Raw genomic sequence first — 19,900 nt, forward strand, 5'->3', positions numbered from 1 at the left:
TTGGGCCAAAGGACCTGCAGCTATTAGACTCCTGGTTCTAGATTCTCCCTCAGGATGACACATCTACTCCACACCCACCCTATCAAGACCCTCGTCACTCTTCCAAACACCAGTAGACACAAGACTTCTCTTGCAACTTTTCCCCATAAGACACATGCCCATCCTTCCTTAAATAGACACGTCAATCCTGTACACAGGAGACTAGATATGGTCTCAGCAATGTCCTGCACAAATGAAATACAATCCTTACCTTTCCATTTAATCTCTCTATCAATAAATGATAACATTGTTAGCTTTTTTAATTAGTTGCTATTCCTGCACACCTAGTCTTGAGAATCATGTAAATGGACACTAAATGCAATATATTACAGAGCACACCAATCACTCACCAACAAAATCACATGCCTCACGCATCCAGAGAGAGATGCAGCAGAGAAATAGGTTCTTCCAGAGTCTGTGATGACCCATTAGCCAAGCATTTATACCAATCCCACTTCATTCTCCCACACACCCAACAGCTCTCCTCAGAATACACCTCTCACCTAGATGCTGGGGGTGGGGGGTAATCAATTTACCCACGGACCCCATACATTGGGTTGATGTGGAGGAAACTCAAGTGGTTATAGGGCTAGTGCTCAAATTCAACACAGACAGCACCTGAGGCTGGGATCAAAGCTGGTCCTCGAAGAGGGGGAGAGACAGTGGTGAGGAGACACGGTGGTGGTGGGGAGAGGGACGTGTGGGGGAGGGGGAAAGGGGGTGGGGGAGAGGGGGGAATGGGGAAGGGGGAGGGGGCATGGGGCAAGGGGGCATGGGGACTGGGAAGTGAATCCAATCACACTGTATAGTCCTTAAATAAAAAGCTGCAATGTTCAGGGTAATGTTGTCACACTGGGCGACAGAGGGTCATGGAAATCCTGAGCTCCCTGAGAAAACACTAAGAATGAAGCAGTTCACTTGCATTAATGGTGTAAGGGACTATCTAATCAAGTACAGGGAAGACATTGACCATGATCGTGCCAAGGCTTCATGGTGAATTAAGAATCAAGGAGTCATCAGCATACTATCTTCGAGGAGCTGTGATGAACATTAATTAATGTTCTCTCCTTCCACAGAGCCATCATTAATCAATGTGGAAACGGGCCATTGGGCCCACTGTGCTGACTACTGGGCACCTATCTGCATTTATCTTAACTTTGCTGCCAAGGGTGGTGATAGAGGCAAATACATTAGGAGCATTTAAAAGACTTGGCTAGGCAAATGGATGAAAGAAAAATGGAGGGAAGGGTTTGATTGATTGTGAATAGGTTGAAGGGTCAGCACAACATTGTGATGTAATGTTCAAAGTTCTCTGTTCTATTTTCATGGATTGAAAGCCATGAGCCAACCTCAGCACATATATCTAACTAATCAAGATCCCTTTGTAATTTTCATAACGTATATTTTTCACATCACCACCTATTTTAGTATAATTTGCAAACTTACTAACCATGCCCTGTGCATTCACATCCAAATTGTTTATATAAATTACTGGGTGCCAGAGGAGCAAGTTTAGCTGCAGACCATGTTGCTGCCCACTACTCAAAAACATTGAAGCTGGTACATGAAGGTGGCATACAGTATAACTGTGGGTGATTGTCTTGGACTTTTCCCTTGCGATCGCAAGATCCTGTTGGACATTGATAATGCAAGGTGCTGCAGGCCGGTTTCCCTTGTTGATACCACAGACAGCAGGAGAGCTGCATAGCCTCAGTTGAGATGAGGACTGGCCTCAAGCTGCGGGCTTGCCTGCTGCTGCAGTCCAGGGGAGGAGACACCAGAGGTGGTGCAGCGTAGCGTCGATGCTCTGTTGGGTGGGGGGGGGGGGGGTTGGCCTTTCCCATTGGTGCTGCCCTCCAGTGTTTGATCGTTAGAATTACAGGCTAGATTGCAGTGGCTGGGCACTGCCGGGAACTGTACAACCAATTTGAGGGACATGTAGCTCAGCGTCTTGGTTATATATATGTGTTCTTTTTTTGCATGACTATGTTTTTTTTTGCTTGCTATTTTGAACATGCTGTGTACACTTTGCACCTTGGCCCCAAAGGAACACTGTTTCATTCGGCTGTATTCGTGTATGGTTGAATAATAATTAAACAAATTTAATTTGAATTTGATTTTGAAATTTGGAAACAAAGGACTTAGCACCGACCTCTGTGGGATACCACTGGTCACAGGCCTCCAGCCGAAGAAGCAATTGTTGATCTTTGCTTTCTACCACTGAGCCTATTATGAGTCTAGTCCACTTTCTCCACCTGGATCCTGTGCAATCTAATCTTCCAGGCTAGCCTGCCATGAGGGAATTAATCAAACGGATGCCCACTGCTCTATTCTCATCCGCCTTCCTAGTTACCTCCTTCAAGAGATTTATCAGACATGACTCCCCATGCACAAAGATGTGCTGGCTATCCCAAATCAGACTCTGTATGATGGCCTTTGTTACAAGATAAACCACTGATACAGCATTGGAGGCTGAGTATATGGGCAATCCTTTATTTTCAAACAGTGACCCCTGATTGTAGATGTACCCTTGGGGGAAGCATCCTCTACACACTCACCCTGCCAAGACTCGACAAATTCAATCATGATTCCACCCCCCCAACCAACCTTTCCCCACAAGACAACCTACTAATTCATAGCAAGTTTTCAGAAGTTTCCCTAAATTATCTTCAACACATATATGCCCTTCCGCAAGCAGACACACTAATACTTCACAAAGGACTGTACTGGGCGCAACACAATGATGCAATCATATAGAAGGAATATCAGTAGTTCTACTTTGTTAGAAGCTTGAGGAGATGGGAGAAGGCTCAGGAGCCTGAAGACTCGTATGGCCAGATTTGGGAACAGCTTCTTTCCAACTGTGATAAGACTGCTGAACGGACCCTGACCCGGATCTGGGCCGTACCCTCCAAATATCCGGACCTGCACTACCTTACTTTCCATTTTCTATTTATGATTTATAATTTATAATTTAAATTTTTAATATTTACTATCGATTTGTACTCCAGGGAGTGGGAAGTGCAGAATCAAATATCGCTGTGATGATTGTATGTTCTAGTATCAATTGTTAGGCGACAATAAAATATAAAGTATAACGTATAAGTATAAATACTGAAGCACATTTCTATAGAAGTATGATGGAGACCATTCTGACTGGTTGCATCACTACTTGGTATGAAGACTCCAATGCACAGGATCACAAGAGGTTGCAGAGTGTTGTAGACTCAGCCACTCCATTATGGGCACAACCCTCCTCATCATTGAGGATACCTTCAAGAGGTGGTGCCTCAAGAAGATGGCATCATTCATCTGGGACGTGCCCTCTTCGGGGGGAAGGTACAGGACCCTGAAGATCCACACTCAGCATTTAAGGAACAGCTTCTTCCCCTCTGTCATCAGATTTCTGAACAGTCCAGGAACAGTACATTCTTTTTGCACTATTTATATATTTTTGTAATTTATATCAATTTTATGTCTGCACAGCACTCCTGCCGCAAATGAACAAATTTTGGGTCACCTAAGTCAGTGGTAATAAACCTGAAGCTTAATCATCAAACTATACAACTACACTTGTGGTTTTAAAGATTTCTTAAAAAAGTGGGTTGCACAGGGTTTCTAACAGGACAACAAAGAGGAAGCGGGGTGAGGAAGGGAATTCCAGAGATGAGAGCCAAGGTCAGAATCAGGTTGACTGCCAAGGTCTTTGGATGAGGTCAGGTTGATGAAAAGAGAATGAGCTGGTTTGCAATCTTGGGGTGTGGGAAGGTGGGTGTAGAGGTAACACAAGAGAACGGGCAAGGCTTTCAGCAGTAAGCACAGAGTACACAAGCAAACATGCCTGCGGAATCCAAAGGGCAGCTACTGTGCAACAGAGGAGGTAGTGGTGGTGTCATGAGCAGAAGTGGTAAAAGCAGAAGGTCCTTTACAGCTAATAAGATGAAGTCCCAACACTGGGCATCATTTCAAAGTAGATGGACAAACTTCTGGTTATCTAGTTATAAGGTGTCATTATACTAGAAAGGATGGAAAAAAAGAAGCTTAGAGACAGAGTGGTAAAGAAAGCATTTGGCATGCCTGCCTCAGGGCAGCGAGACAGGAATTGGGACGTCATGTTACAACCATACAGGATGTTGCTGAGACAATACCTGGAGCATTGTGTGTATTTCTAGTCACCAGCCGTAGGAAGGATGTCATAAAGCTGGAGATGGTGCAGGAAAGATTCACAAGGACGTTGCTGGAACTGGAAGACGTGTTTTAAGAAGAGACTGGATAGGCTGTTTTCCCTGGAGCAAAGGAGAATGATGGGTGGCCTTATGGGGGTTTATAAGTTTATGAGGGGAGTAGATAATATGAATGGTCACAATTTCTTTTCCCCACGGCAGGGAAATCTAAAACTAGAGGGCACAGGGTAAGGCGAGAGTGGGAAAAGCAACTTTTTCACATGGACAATGGTGGGTACAGAGGAAGTGCTAGAAGTAGTTACAATTACCAAGATACTTGGGCAGGTACGTAGATAGGGAGAGCTCAGAGAAAGATGGGTAAGTGCAGGCAAACGGGACTAGTTCAGGTAGAAAGCATGAATGGCATGGACCAGATGGGCCAAAGGGCTTGTTTCCATGCTGTAATACTCTATGCCACTGATGTTGGGACTGCTGGCTTCTTTGAGACTCTGCTGTCCATTCTGTGCTACCATTCAGCTATGGTGGTAGAACACCTTAAGCTAAAGGACCCTGATAGGTGGAAGCTCTTCCCCCATCCCCATTCTTGCAAAGTTCCATTAGATCTGTCCGAGCATGTGTGACGATAAGATCATAACATATATGAGAATTGGGCCACTCAACTTGTTGAGTCTACTCTGCCATTCAATCATGACTAATAATTTATCTCTATTCTCATGACTTTTCCCTGTAATCTTTAACCTGCCTACCATGCAAGAACCTATCAATCATTGCCTTAACTACACCCAGTCACTCAACTTACACCACTCTCTGTGGCAACGAATTCCACAGATTCACACCACTCCAGTGAAGAAATTTCAACTTGTCACAGTTCCAAAGGAACACCCTTTATTCTGAGACTGTGCCCTCAGATCTTACCGATGGAAATATCCTCTCCACATTGGCTTTATCCAGGCCTTTCAGCATCTGGGAAGTTTCAATACAGATCCCTCCCACCTTCCGCATCTTTCTGAACTCCATCGAGTAGAGAGAGGCCCAGAGATGCATTAGTCTGTGATGCATTGAGCTGGTAGCATTGCCAGATTAACAGTGTTATGTCAACATGTTAATATTTCAAAGTGAGTCAATGACTAACTAATTAAACAACATAATTCATGTGGTTTGTTTGATAGATCAGACATCTCTCCCCACCCAACAGTGTGTGCATGTGTGGAAAAATAATATCGTTTGAGTCAGTGCCACACATCCAAACAGAAACTTAATATGGCAAGAAAGAGACAGATACCATCTTAACGTGGGCAGACAGGATTAGTGTAGATGGAGAATAAGCTCAAACGTGATTGGGTTGAAAGGCCTCTTTCTATGTTAAATGATGGCGTGGTTCTATAACATCACCCTCTCCCCCAACACACACACACACAGAGATCTGAATGGTACGAAACCAGTCTCCAGCTCAGCACTGGATGGGGACCTCACAACTGAGTACTGCCTCAGCTGGAACACATTATAGGTTTTGACTGAGGATTCACCATCAAAGAAACAACCTCAGCCTAAACCGTGGACTCATATTGAGCATCCGATGGGGAGGAAGGAAAGTCAGACGGATAATAAGCACAGCGACTCGTGGGAGGAAGACAAGGAAACAGGGTGCTGGGGAGAGTGGGAGGAAGGGAGCAAGATGGACCTGAAGGGAGTGAGGGAGTCAGCGGGGGGATGAGCTAGCAGGAAGGGGGCCAAGAAGCAGCTTTGGAGAAAACACTGGTCACTGAGGATCAAAGAGGGAGAGAGGTCCAGAAAAGTGGAAATACAGGCAGAGTGGATAAATAAAATGGAGAGAGGGAGGGGGGTAGTGGGATAGGGAGAGAGGAGATGTGTGAAGAGAGCGCAGAGCAAGCAAGCATAGAGAGGAGTGCAGACAGAGGGAGGGAGTGCAGAGAGTGACAGTGGGGGGGGGGTAGAGAGACAAGCAGGTGGGAGAGACAGAGGGTGCAGAAAGCATCAGCAAAGTGTGAGTTGTCCTTTATCATACATAGCACTTCAACTTTATGAACACTCCTTCCTCAACAACAACTACTGAATTAACTGCACAGTGAAAATTTTAACTGCTTCCAGAGTCCAAAGGTGCAAAGGAGGAAGAGATTAACTTTATGCTGTTTTGTGTTACAGTTGTGTGGTCACTTGATGTAAAACCCTAAGGACGTACACCCAGAGAAACAATAGAAAATCTGCAGTTACTGGAAATTCAAGCAACACACGCAAAATGCTAGAGGAACTCAGTAGGCCAGGCAGCATTTATGGAAAAGAGTATAGTTGACATTTCGGGCCGAGACCCTTCAGGAGGACTGGGGAGAAAAAAGATGAGGGGTAGAGGTAAAAGGTGGGTGGGGGGAGAGGAGGGAGAAGCACAAGGTGATAGGTGAGCACGTGGTCGAAGAGCTGCAGAGATCACAAAGGGGGTTCAGTGAGTGAGGGTTTCACTGACGTCCCATCGAAGGGAAGATTTAAACTTCTTTAGGGTAGGCACCCCTGGAAGAGTTTAAACTTTTTTAGGTTAATACATCTGGAATAGCTTTGTGTCAGATCCCTGTGACAGAGCAGAACCCGATCGATGCTGACTTTGGTCCAACTCGGCTGATGTTGTTCAGACATTGCCCTTTCTCACCACTTTATCTGGTGTGAACAAACTCCAATGTTACACATACCTCTTTAACCTGATAGCACAGGGCCAAGGGCAACTCAATTTCAGGCACACACACACACACACAGTCACATGCAGGAGAATGATGTGGATGCTTTGGAGATGGTACAGGGCAGATTTACAAGGATGCTGTCTGCATTGGAGAGCATGTCTTATTAGGAAAACGTTGAGTGAAATAGGACTTTTCTCTCTGGAGCAATGGAGGATGAGAGGTGACTTGATAAAGAGGCAGAAATGAGAGGATATCCATTTAAGGTGACTGGAGGAAGGTTTAGGGGAGAGACAGAGGTGGTGGTAGAGGCAGACACATCAATAGGCACACAGCTGAATGACAAATGGAGGGTTATGCTGTGTAGGAGTGAAGGGTTAGATTGCTCGTACAACAGCAGGAAAGTCATGACACACAAGACTGCAGATGCTAGAACCTAGAGCAACAATCTGTTGGAGAGGTGCGGGAGGGAGATGAACCATCCTTGTTTCAGGATAAAACCCTGTATTGAACTTCATGAGACATTGATCACACCACAGCTAAAGTACTGTGTACTCTGATCACCACACTGTAGGAAGGACATGCCTGGACAGATGCTGAATCTGAGTGATTACAGGTCATTCCCAATTCTGAGGGACAGCAGATGAAGCAATTAAATGCTTTAGAAAACCAGAGATGGTGAACAATTGTGCAATGCACTCCTTTATAATGAAGACAATCTTAAAATGCGATTGGCTATTTTTAGTCATATGGTCATAGAGCATTACAGCCCCTTGGTCCAACAATCATGCTGACCATGGTGCCCGCCAAGCGATTGCCAATTTCCTGCGTTCAACCCACATCTCTTCAAGGCTCGCCCCTCCACGGACCTGTCGAAGGCTGTGGAATTAGTTTACATTTGATATTAGGTTCTGTTCTGGGAACTGTTGACTCTGTTTGTCTCACCACAAACTATGACACTGCTGAGTGTTCCCAGCATTTTCTATTTGAGTTTTAGACATGTTCTCTTCCCACCGTCCTGTATCAATCCCCAAAACTAATCCCACTGCCTACTCTCTCCCCACAGCCCTGTATCAGTCCCCAAACTAATCCCACTGCCTACTCTCTCCCCACAGCTCTGTATCAGTCCCCAAACTAATCCCACTGCCTACTCTCTCCCCACAGCCCTGTATCAGTCCCCAAACTAATCCCACTGCCTACTCTCTCCCCACAGCCCTGTATCAGTCCCCAAACTAATCCCACTGCCTACTCTCTCCCCACAGCTCTGTATCAGTCCCCAAACTAATCCCACTGCCTACTCTCTCCCCACAGCCCTGTATCAGTCCCCAAACTAATCCCACTGCCTACTCTCTCCCCACAGCCCTATATCAGTCCCCAAACTAATCCCACTGCCTACTCTCTCCCCACAGCCCTGTATCAGTCCCCAAACTAATCCCACTGCCTACTCTCTCCCCACAGCTCTGTATCAGTCCCCAAACTAATCCCACTGCCTACTCTCTCCCCACAGCCCTGTATCAGTCCCCAAACTAATCCCACTGCCTACTCTCTCCCCACAGCCCTATATCAGTCCCCAAACTAATCCCACTGCCTACTCTCTCCCCACAGCCCTATATCAGTCCCCAAACTAATCCCACTGCCCTGCTCTCTCCCCACAGCCCTATATCAGTCCCCAAACTAATCCCACTGCCTACTCTCTCCCCACAGCCCTATATCAGTCCCCAAACTAATCCCACTGCCCTGCTCTCTCCCCACAGCCCTGTAGCTCCCTCTCCTACAAAGTGCACCAGAAACACTTCCTGTAGCAAAATATTTTGTTACAAATGTGTTCTCTACACCTATCCTTTCTAATTTATTAATCACTCCACCAACTCCTTTAATTGTAAAGTTTGATTTACTAAAAGTCCCAGTTGTTGTCCACAGCTATAACTGCTAGAACATTTCCTGATTCCATTCCTGTCAAGGCTTAGCTTACCCTGAACCAAGACCACAGGGGAACGGGAACTTGAGCAGGGTAACCAACCCTTCAAGCCTGCCCCACACTATTTGACATCATTGTGGTTGACCAATGCCTCAATTCCACCTCTGTGGCAGATACCTCTAATCATAAAACATCTGACAGTACAGCACAAGAATGGGCCATTAAACTAGTAATTAAACACCAGCCTTACAACAGTTGAAGCCATGTTCTTGCTAATTGCATGAATGACCAAACTAATCCCTTCTGCATATGCAATATCTAATCTTCTCCATTCTCTACACCCTCATGTGCCTAACTAAGACCCTCTTAATTGCCTCTATCATATCAGCCTCTACAACCACTCCTGGCAGCACATTCCGGGCACCTACCACTCTCTGCATAAAACAAACTTGTCTGGGGAAGGATGCTGGTGAAATGGAGTCATAAACCACTGTGGAGCACAAGGTTTGTTGGAGTAATGAGGGAGGAGAGGGTGGGAAGACGTTACTGGTGATGACCACGTTAAAGGTGGTGCAGCAAAGTTATGGGGTCACCTCTTGCTTTGGCTATTCTGTGGCTCTATGTCTGATGAAGTACATGCCCCCATCAGTATCATGGCGCTGAGGTGGAGATGACTGACAGTTCAAGTTCCTTGATGTATCACCAACTATTCATCTGATTCCATTTTTACAAATGCACCAGAGGAAGCATCCTAACTGGCACATTACAGCTTGGTATGGTAACTACTTTAGCCAAGACCACAAGAAACTGCAGTGAGTTGTGGACACAGTTCAGCACATCATGGAAACCAGCCTTTCCTCCACGAACTTTGTCTACACTTCTCACTGCTTCTGTAAAGCAGCCAACATACTCAACATTCCCTCCCACTCCGGACATTCTCTCTTCACCCTCCTCCCACCGGGCAGAAGACACAGAAGCTTGAGCACATGTATGACTAGGCTCAAGGACATTTTCTGTTCTGCTGTTAGCAGACTCTTGAAATAACATTTGGTATCTTAAAGATGTACTCTGGACCTCACAAGCTACCTTGTTCTAACTATAAAAATACTCTAGTTCCCCACTCATCTTGTCAAGCACTCTATCTTGAACCTCCTCATATAGTCATGGAGTTCTACAGCACAGCAACAGGGCCAAAGGAAGCATGCCAACTAGAGCTAGTACCATTAGCTCACACGTGGCCCACCAGTAGAGGGTGGTTGCTGATCTTCCAGAGGCTCATGCTGTGGAATGACAACACCTTGGAAAGGTCATTCTCTGTCATGCGCCAGCATTCTGACCCGTACAAGAGTGTGGACAGAACGCAGCTCTGGTGCAGCTTCACCTTTGGACGCTGTAATTGGTTGATCCCCCTATGTCGCTCATTGACCTGAAGATGTTTCTAGCTTTGCTGAGTGTGCACTGGATGTCTTCCTTGGTCCCACCATCCTGCTGAGTGATGTTGCCCAGGTAGGTGAATCTGCTGGTGTTGGGTAAGTCGAAGCCATATGTCTCGATGGGAGGAGGAGACTATATTGAGGGCTATAGTCTCAGTCTTCTTCTGGCTGACTTTGAGTCCAACCTGTCCACCAAAGGTACACAGACTCTGTTTTTTCTTACATGAACTGGTATGCATGTGATAGGAATGTCTGTGATAAGAATGTCATCTGCCAAGTCAAGGTCTTCTCAAGTAGAGAATTGAGTCTTTTTAATGCCTCTCTCTTAGCTTTCATTGTTAGCCTCATTTCAAAAATAGTCTTTGGCTTTATTTACCAAGGTACACGACAGACACTTTGCTATGCTGTATTCCATTTGCCACTTCTTGCCATTCTCCTAATTTATCTAAGTCCTTCTGCAGACTCCCTGCCTTCTCAACACTACCTGCCCCTCTACCTATCTTTGTATTGTCCACAAAGCCATCAATTCCATTCACATTGACATATAATGTGAAAAGAAGTCAGCAAATTTCATGACATGTCCCAGTAATATTAAAACCGATTCTGATCCCAATGCTGACCCCTGCGGAACACCACTTAGTCACCTGTAGCCAACCAGAAAAAAACCCCTTTTATTCCTACTCATTGTCTTCTGCCAGTCAGCCAATCTTCTATAGATGCTAGCATCTTTCCTATAATACCATGGGCTCTTTCTTATCTTGGTTAACAGCTTCATTTGCAACACACCTTGTCAAAGGCCTTCTGAAAATCCAATCAAACAACACCTATTGACTCTCCTTTGTCTAACCTGCCAGTTATTTCCTCAAATAATTCCAACTGATTTGTCAGGCAAGATTTCCCCTTTAGGAAACCATGCTGACATCTACCTATTTTATCATCTGCTTCTATGTACCCCAAAACTTCATCCTTAAGAACTCATTCTAATGTCTAACTAACCACTGAAGTCAGGCTAACAGACCTATAATTTCTTGTCTTTTGACCCCTTCTGTTCATTTGCTATTTTCCAAGCCTCAGGAACCATTCCAGAATCTAGTGATTCTTGAAATATCTCTACTAATGATTCCACAATCTCTTTATCTATCTTTTTCAGAACTTTGGGGTGTAGTCCATCTGGTCCAGGTGACTTTTCTACCTTTCAGCTTCTCAAGCATCTTCTCCATAGTAATATCAACTACACTGACTTATGCCTCCTGACTTTCTAGCATACAGCTGCTGTCTTCCACAATGAAGGCTGACACAAAGAACTTATTGAGTTTGTTCACCATTACCACCTTTTCAGTGTCATCTCCAGTGGACTGAGATTCACTCTCCCTCTCTTCTACTCTTTTTAGCAGTAGATCTGAAAAAAAAACTTATACTATCCTGTGCTCAGTTCTGATCACCTCAGTACAGGAAGGATGTGGAAACTATAGAAAGGGTGCAGAGGAGATTTACAAGGATGTTGCCTGGATTGGGGAGCATGCCTTATGCGAATAAGTTGAGTGAACTTGGTCTTTTCTCCTTGGAGTGACAGAGGATGAGCGGTGACCTGATAGAGGTGTACAAGATGATGACAGGCATTGATCATGTGATAGTCAGAGACCTTTTCCCAGGGCTGAAATGGCTATCACGAGAGGACATAGTTTTAAGGTGCCTGGAAGTACGTACAGGGGTAAGTTTTTTTACGCAGAGTGGTGAGAGTGTGGAATGGGCTGCCGGCGACCGTAGTGGAGGTGGATACAATAGGGTCTTTTAAGAGACATGGAGGTTAGAAAAGTAGAGGGCTATGGGTAGCCCTAGGTAATTTCTAAAGTAGGTACATGTTTGGCACAGCATTGTGGGCCGAAGGGCCTGTGTTGTGCTGTAGGGTTTCTACGCTTCTATCCTTTTTTGTAGCTTACCTTCATATCTCATCTTTGCTTTCCTTATTGCCTTCTGTTGGTTTTTATACGCTTCCCACTAATTTTTACTATATTGTATCCCTCTCCTTTGCTTTTATGGACATGATGGAGGCGCACACATGATTTTAAAAAGTACGGATAGAACATTTTAAGAGAGATATGAGCCAAGCACAGTTAAATGGGATGAACTCAGGTCAGTATGGATGAGTTCGGCTGAAGAGACTGTATAATTCTAATCCAGGGGTCTCGATTAGTGATTCAGAGATACGCGCTCAAGTTAAATTCTGGAATAAAGTCAGTGATAATGAAGTCTCAACACAACATACGTTTTACCGCCCTCTCCTTTGACTAGCCCAGCACTTTCAAAGGTTATATGGAATTATAATCGAGAGTCATAGAAACAGAGTCTCTACAGTATTCCTGCACACCCTTTGGTTCAATTTTGCACTCAGCGTCAGTAAGACCAAGGAATTTATTGTGGACTTCAGGAAGGGGAAGTGGAAGAACACACACCAGTCTCCATCGAGGGCTGAGTGGTGGAAAGGGTAAGCAGCTTCAAGTTCCTGGCCATCCATAGCTCCAAAAATCTATCCTGGGCCCAAAACACTTACTATACATGCCAACAGCTATACTTCATTAGTAGTTTTGGTATGTCACCAGTGACGAGCTTGTTTAGTGGAGAGCATTCTGACTGGTTGCTTCAGTGCCTGGTATGGAGGCTCCAGTGCATAGGAAGAATAGATGCTGAAGAGGGTTTAGACTCAGACTAAGGACCCTTACCATCCTGGATGTGCCCTCGTATTATTGCTGTTACCAGGGAGGATATACAGGAATCTGGAAACCCACACTCAACCTTTTAGAAACAGCCTCTGCCATCAGATTTCTGAATGGTCGATAAACCCACCAACACGACCTCATTACTCGACTCGTGCACTGTTTATTTATTGTTACTTACAGTAATTTTTATGTCTTGTACTGCACTGCTACCACAAACAACAATTTGCACAACATGTATCAGTGATAATAAACCTGATTCCAATTTGATGCACTAATGCCATCAAAGGGAATCATAACAGCCATCCTTGTTATTTTTTGAATTGTCTCCCCATACCATGACAACATGGTTAGATCTGACCTCCCACTGAAAGACTTCCAAGCCCCACTGAGTACTTGTTATTTACAAAAGACAGAGGCACTGACTGTCCATGGTTAACAAAGACATCAAAGGCAATGGCAGAGATACGAAGGCTGGGATGACACACAGCAGTCAAACATTCTAAGCATAATAACAACTCTTCTGTTAGCTCCAATTTGCATGTTAAGCCACACCAGGCAAGCTGTAGATTGTCAAACTGAGCCAAAACAAGCAGGCGCTGCCAGCAATGGCCTTGAGTCCAACCTATCCATGTTCCTGATCCCCGGTGTCTGTGTCCTTGGAATGGAGTTGTACCTTATGTCACAGCACATCAAATGCAAATCCAATCCAAGGCCAACTGGGATTAACCAGCACTAGGCTGTGGCCACACATAAAATTCAGGAACACCACCACATTTACTTCTTGGGTACATGGGAAGTAATTTGGGAAAAGGGGGATAATAAGGGACGGTTCAGTGGCAATCAGGGATAAGAGGGGAGGTCAGCTGGTCAGGTAGCACCTGATTTGGGGGAGGGAAAATGGACAGTCAACATTTCAGGTCAATACCCTTCATCAGTCCAGGCTGTCCATTTGGGTTGGGGTGTTGGGATGGTGTTTGTTTCACTGATGCCTTTATGTATCAGTGAGTGAGCACTGCCTTGCCACAGTTAACACAGCAGGGTTATTAGGAAACTCTGAGCTGCAAGTTAAAAGGCTGTGGCCATCAGGACTTGGTGCTCTGGGCCACCTCAGGGTGGTCAGGGTCTCATGGCTGATCAGGAAGATGAGAGGAAAGGGGTGGGAAAGAGGCTGGGGAATTGGTACACAGCAATGCATCAGTAATGTTACTGAGGCAAATATACTCAGTGACCCGGGAAGCTCGGACACCAAACACTTACTGCTCAGACTTCCTGAACATCAATCCTAATATCTCCTCTCACCACTCAGAACTAGCCCAGTAACTAGATTCCCAGCTCTGTATCTCTCCAGATCCCAGTGGCACCCATCCCACATCATCCCCCTGGTAACCACGTTTCCCCACATCCCCATGGCAACGATCCTCCTCACCCAAGATTGCGAATTTCATCCCGGGTTGCCCCGGTAACCAACGTCTCGGAGCTGGTCCTTGAGATCGGCCAACATGGCGGGTCTCCTTGGTGACGGGGTCTCCCTGGAAACCAACGCTCCGGATTAGGTCCAGGTCCAGGTACACCCTCAACCCTCACCGACCCCCCTCCCCCCTTGACGGGCACGCACGAGGGAGGTTACCGGGGTAACCGCTTTCCATAGTAACAGGTACCCACCTGCCAGCGGCCGGACCTTTGTGCTTCTCCCTTCCGACCCCGGCGCCGCTCCGCCCGACGCCATCTTCAACACCCACCGGCCGGCAAAGGCTGCCGACCAATCACCGCCTCCGCCTCAAGCCAATTTCAGAAACCGTCCCCTGGATAAAATTTACCAATCAACGCCAGTGTCAGCGCCATAGCCTCCCGTCCCTTCGCCCCGGGCACCTATCTCAACCAATCCCAATCCAGGCTACTCGTGTCAATCAGCCTCCCTGGGAGCGCAGACCCAATCGCAATCTCCTACTCAGAAGGCCCCGCCAGTCACGGTTCGCACCCCAACGGTCTACAATTGCGTCATCGGGATTGCGAGCGAATGGGAGTCGGAGACTGGGGCTCGGGGGCGGGTTGCTCCTCGAACGCGGAAGTTGGATTAAGAAACAAAACGGCCGGAGATTCGCGCCGCCTCTGGACAGTCAGGGTCTCGGGTGCCCACTCTGTATCGTAGCTGAGTGGAAAGATGACTGTGCGAGGGAAGGGGCGGGAAAGAGCCTGAGAATTTGATTTATTATTGTCACGTGTACCAAGGTACTGTGAAAAACGTTGAACGTACTATCCATACTGATCAGGTTGTCACATCATCATCATGTGCCATGCCCAGTTTGAGCTTTGATTGCCATGGCCCACGCACTCCTGTTTCGGGTCAAATGGATCAATTCATTGGTATTCATTTCCAGTTCTCTGGCTGTTGTCCCCATCATCATTTGTCTTTGTCTTCCTCTTGCTTTCTTCCCTTCAATCTTTCCCATAATTAAGGCATCCGTTAGTCATGCGAGACCATGGATCTGCACCTGGAAAGTCTTCACTCTCCAGGGCGCAGGCCTGGGCAAGATTGTATGGAAGACCGGCAGTTGCCCATGCTGCAAATCTCCCCTCTCCACAGCACTGATGTTGTCTAAGGGAAGGGCAAAGGCCGATACATCTTGGCACCAGTGTAATCGCAGAGCACTGTGTGGTTAAGCGCCTTGCTCAAGGACACAGCACTTTGCTCAAACTCACGACCTTCAGATCGCCAGTTCAATGCCTTAACACTTGGAACACTTGGCCACGTGCCCACAATTACGGTGCTTTCTAACTCCTCTTTCCTAATCACATGTCCAATGAAGTTACGTTGCCTTTTCATGATCTCATACATTATTTCTCTTTTTGTGTTTGCTCTGTTCATGACATCCTCATTAGATATTCGTTTTGTCCATGATATTCTTTGCATCCTCCTCAAAAATCACATCTCTGCTGCTTCAATTTGTTTCCTCATGTTACTAGATATTGTCCAACATTCTGAGCCATATAACATAACTGAATAAACGTAACATTTCAGTACTCTGAGGCGGGTTGTCATGCCTAGTTTAGTATTGGTCAGTATACTCTTCATTCTTCGTAAAGGTGTCTTTCGTCATCCCTATTCTTCTTTTGATGTCCATGTCGCACCTGCCATCTGATGTCACCCAGCTTCCGAAGTAGCAAAAGTTCTGTAATTGTTTTATGTCTTCCCCATTTATTCTCAGCCTGCGGATACGATTCTCCTTATTTTTGGGTATCACCATACATTCTGTCTTTTTGCAATTGATAGACCCATTTTTGCACTTTCTTCAACAACTATATCAATTAAGTTTTGTAGTTCTTCCTCCGTACTTGCAATTAACACAGTGTCATCTGCATATCTGAAATTATTGATGTTTTCACTGCCAACTTTGATTCCCAAGATGTCTCTTACTTTTTGTAATATTGTTTCACTGTACACATTAAATAAATCAGGGGAGAAGACACACCCTTGTGTAACACCTCTCCTGATTTTCGTAAACTGACTCACTTCTCCATCTATCCTTACAGCGGCAGTTTGTTCCCAGTACAGATTTCTGATTAGGCGGAGGTCTTTTGAATCTAGATCCAGAGTTTCCTGTAATATTTCAAATAACTTATTGTGCTTCACCTTATCAAGTGATTTTGTGTAGTCGATAAAACAATCAAACAAATCTTTTTGCACTTGAATAGCTCGTTCTGATAGTATCCTTAACATCAATATTGTGTTTCTTGTACCTTTGTCTTTCACAAAACCACATTGTTCTTTACCTATTTCGGCTTGTATCTTACTTTTAGCTCTTGTCATCAAAATTCTTAGAAGTATCTTGGTGATATGACTCATTAAACTTATGGTCCTATGAATTCACATTCTATTGCTCCAGGTTTCTTAGGAAGAGTGATAAATACTGATTTTTTTCCATCTCTTCTGGTATTATTTCAGTCTATGTCATGGTCCGGATTGGGGTCCCTTTAAATTTACCTTGTTTATGTTACGATCCGGACCGTTGATTCCCTGTTTTCCTGTGTCCCTCGACTTTGGTGATTAGAGGCAATTAATGCTCGGCTGAACCGGTAGTTTATAGTCTCCGGCTTTCAGCCGTTCGGTGCGGGAGCATTTGCAAAGTCACCAAGGTACGGCGTGCCAATGTCATCTGGCCGGAGCAAGCCTAGTCTCCACCTGAAGCAAGTGCCGGTAATTCGCCTTTCCTCACCAGAGCAACTTGGTCTAGTTACCTTGCCAAAGCGAGCCTGCAAAGTTGCCTCACCGAGGTGGGTCTGTCAGTTAACCCGCCGAAGGGAATCAAGAACCGCTGTCTACTGTTCCCGGGCCAAGTCGAGAGCTCGCCACTACCCGGAGGCTCCAAGTCAAGTCCTGGCTCCTGGGGCATTCAAGTTCCAAGTCCAAGTCCTTGCCCTGGCGGCATTCAAGTCCCAAGTCAAGTCCTGGCCCTGGTGGCATTCAAGTCCCAAGTCAAGTCCTGGCCCGGGCGGCATTCGAGTACCAAGTCAAGTCCTGGCCCTGGTGGCTTCCCAGTTCTGAGTCAAGTCCTGGCCCTGGCGGTCTGTGATTCCTGTCCTAACCCCCTGTCTGAATCCCTTCTCTGCCCCTCTCGCCTATAGCCCTCATCTGCAGCCCTCGCCTGCACCTCGGTCTAGTTCTATCGCTGGAGCTAGATAGGTACTGTCTGGTGTTCTTTCGTGTTGGTCTTGTCTTGTCTTCGCCTCCGTGGGGTAAGTCTGGCTGACTTGCCATTGCCCTGTGGGGAGTCATGTCTTGTCCTCGCCTCCGTGGGGTAAGTCTGGCCGTCTTGCCGTTACCCTGCGGGGAGGGTCATGGCTTGTCATGTCTTGTCCTCGCCTCCGTGGGGTAAGTCAGGCCATCTTGCCGTTGCCCCGCGGAGGGTCATGAGTCCCGGCCCTATGTCCTGTACCCAAGGAGGGGTCCTGGCTGTCTGTTCTGTGTGTGAGTCCCGGCCCTATGTCCTGTACCCAAGGAGGGGTCCCGGCTCTGTGTCCTGTGTATGTGTCCATGGTTCCATGTACCTGCTCTCCCGAGACCGAGGCTCTGTTTTCCATGTTCCTCCTCTCCCTAGCCCATGTCATGTCCATGCCAGGTTCTGGGGTCCAAGCCCAAGGCAAGACCCAGGTACTGGGTCCTTGCCTAGTCTCAGGCTCGGAGTCCATACCCTAGCCTCTTTATGTCTCCTCTAGTTCAGGGAGCCGATTCCGAGTCCAAGCCCAGACCCTTGGTCCCAGCCTAGTCGTATTCCTGAGTCCTTGTCCAGGTCGCTATTCCTGCTCCTGCCTTGCTCTCCTGGTATCAAACAATAAACTAAATCTCAGTAACCTCACAAGATGTGTCTTGCATTTGGGTTCACCCTTGCTACCAATGCCCTCACCATTGTGACAGTTTCATAAATGTCATTGATTAAATCAGTAAGTTTTTCAATTCCATAATCTTCAAGGGCGATAATTTGTTCTGTTACTAATTCATCAGGACCTACTGCCTTTCCTTTCTTCATCTTATTAATTGCATTACGAACTTCAGATTTTAAAATACTTGGACCTTCAACGTTCTTCTTAATTTTTGTTTTTTTTGCCTCGATCATCTTCAAACAATTCCTGAATATACTCAGTCCATTTGTTCATAATCTCATTTTTTTCCATGATAATGGTACTGTCCTTTGCTTTCAAACATCCACCTGAAGAACAGAGGAGCTTTTTACCAGTGATATTCTTCATTTGTTGATGTAACCTTTTTGGATCAGTAATAGGGATTCTTTCTATTTGCTCACATTCCTGGTTTAACCATTCTTCTTTGGTTTTTCGACATAAGCTTTTAATGTTTTTATCTATGAACTTATATTCTATAAGATTTGCTTTCTTCTGTCTCCTTTCTTCCATTAGATTTTTGATTTCATCTGTCATCCATTTATTCCTTGTGCTTTTTTCTTTTTTAGGAATCACTGACTTTTCTGATTCTACCAAGGCATCCTTTATAGAGTTAAACTTCATTTCTACATGATTGCTATCATCTTCAACAGATTCTATTTCGAGTCTTTGAAATCTATTTCTTACTTCAATTGTAAATTTTTGTCTTATATTTTCTTTAATTAATTGCGAGTAGTCAAAGGATTGTTCAGGTTTTTGCTTCTCTAGTTTTTTAAGTTTTACTTTTACATGACATACTACTGGGTTATGGTCACTATTACAGTCTGCACCTGGATATGTTTTGCATTGAGTCACTGAGTTTCTAAATCTTTGGTTTATAGTAATAAAGTCAATTTGATTTCTAGTGCTATCACCTGGAATTTTCCAGGCCCACAAGCGTCTTGGATGGTTTTTAAAGTAGGTATTCATAATGACCTGATTATTCATCTTGCACCATTCTACTCATTTCTCACCTCTTTCATTTCTTTCCCCAGTCCAAATTTTCCTATGATATTTCCATTAGCACCTTGTCCTACTTGAGCATTTAGATCTCCCATAACAATAACAGTATCTTGAGATTTGCATCCATTCTTTGCTTGTTCAAGCTCTTCATAGAATTTATCTATATCCTCATTTGATCCATCTGTCGTTGGTGCATATACCTGTATAATTGCTAAATCAAATGGATGTCCTCTGAATCTAACAAGGAGCACTCTTTCTGATATTGCCCAATGTCCTAAAACACTTTTTGCCATGTTTTCATCCATAAGAATTCCTACTCCATTAGTATGGGATGTTTCACAAGAATAAATTAGTGTTTTATTTATATTCTGACATGTTCCAGCACCTAGCCAATGAACTTCGCTAATTCCCATGATGTTAATCTTTAGTCTTTCCATTTCATTTATCATATTGTCTAATCTTCCTGCTTGATATAGGGTTCTTACATTCCAAGTGGCAATAATTTTCTTTTGTGTTACTTGAATTTTAT

The 19,900-nt window shown here is 45.2% G+C and overlaps 1 protein-coding gene across 2 annotated transcripts in view; it reads right to left on the reverse strand.

Annotated features, from left to right (window-relative positions):
• The window catches only part of lipeb (lipase, hormone-sensitive b), an 88,591-nt gene extending 73,853 nt beyond the window's left edge, over nucleotides 1–14,738 (reverse strand). Inside the window, exon 1 of one of the 2 annotated variants that reach the window (XM_063056722.1) lies at nucleotides 14,402–14,501. In XM_063056722.1, coding sequence (XP_062912792.1) covers nucleotides 14,402–14,420 — 19 coding nt within the window. In that variant the 5' untranslated portion in view covers nucleotides 14,421–14,501. Of the gene's footprint in view, nucleotides 1–14,401; nucleotides 14,502–14,637 lie in introns of those variants that run through there. The other variant, XM_063056720.1, reaches the window with a different exon arrangement.
• Between the last annotated feature and the right edge of the window lie 5,162 nt (nucleotides 14,739–19,900).

This window comes from Mobula hypostoma, chromosome 8 (assembly GCF_963921235.1).
Source record: "Mobula hypostoma chromosome 8, sMobHyp1.1, whole genome shotgun sequence".
Classification (NCBI taxonomy): Eukaryota; Metazoa; Chordata; class Chondrichthyes; order Myliobatiformes; family Myliobatidae; genus Mobula; species Mobula hypostoma.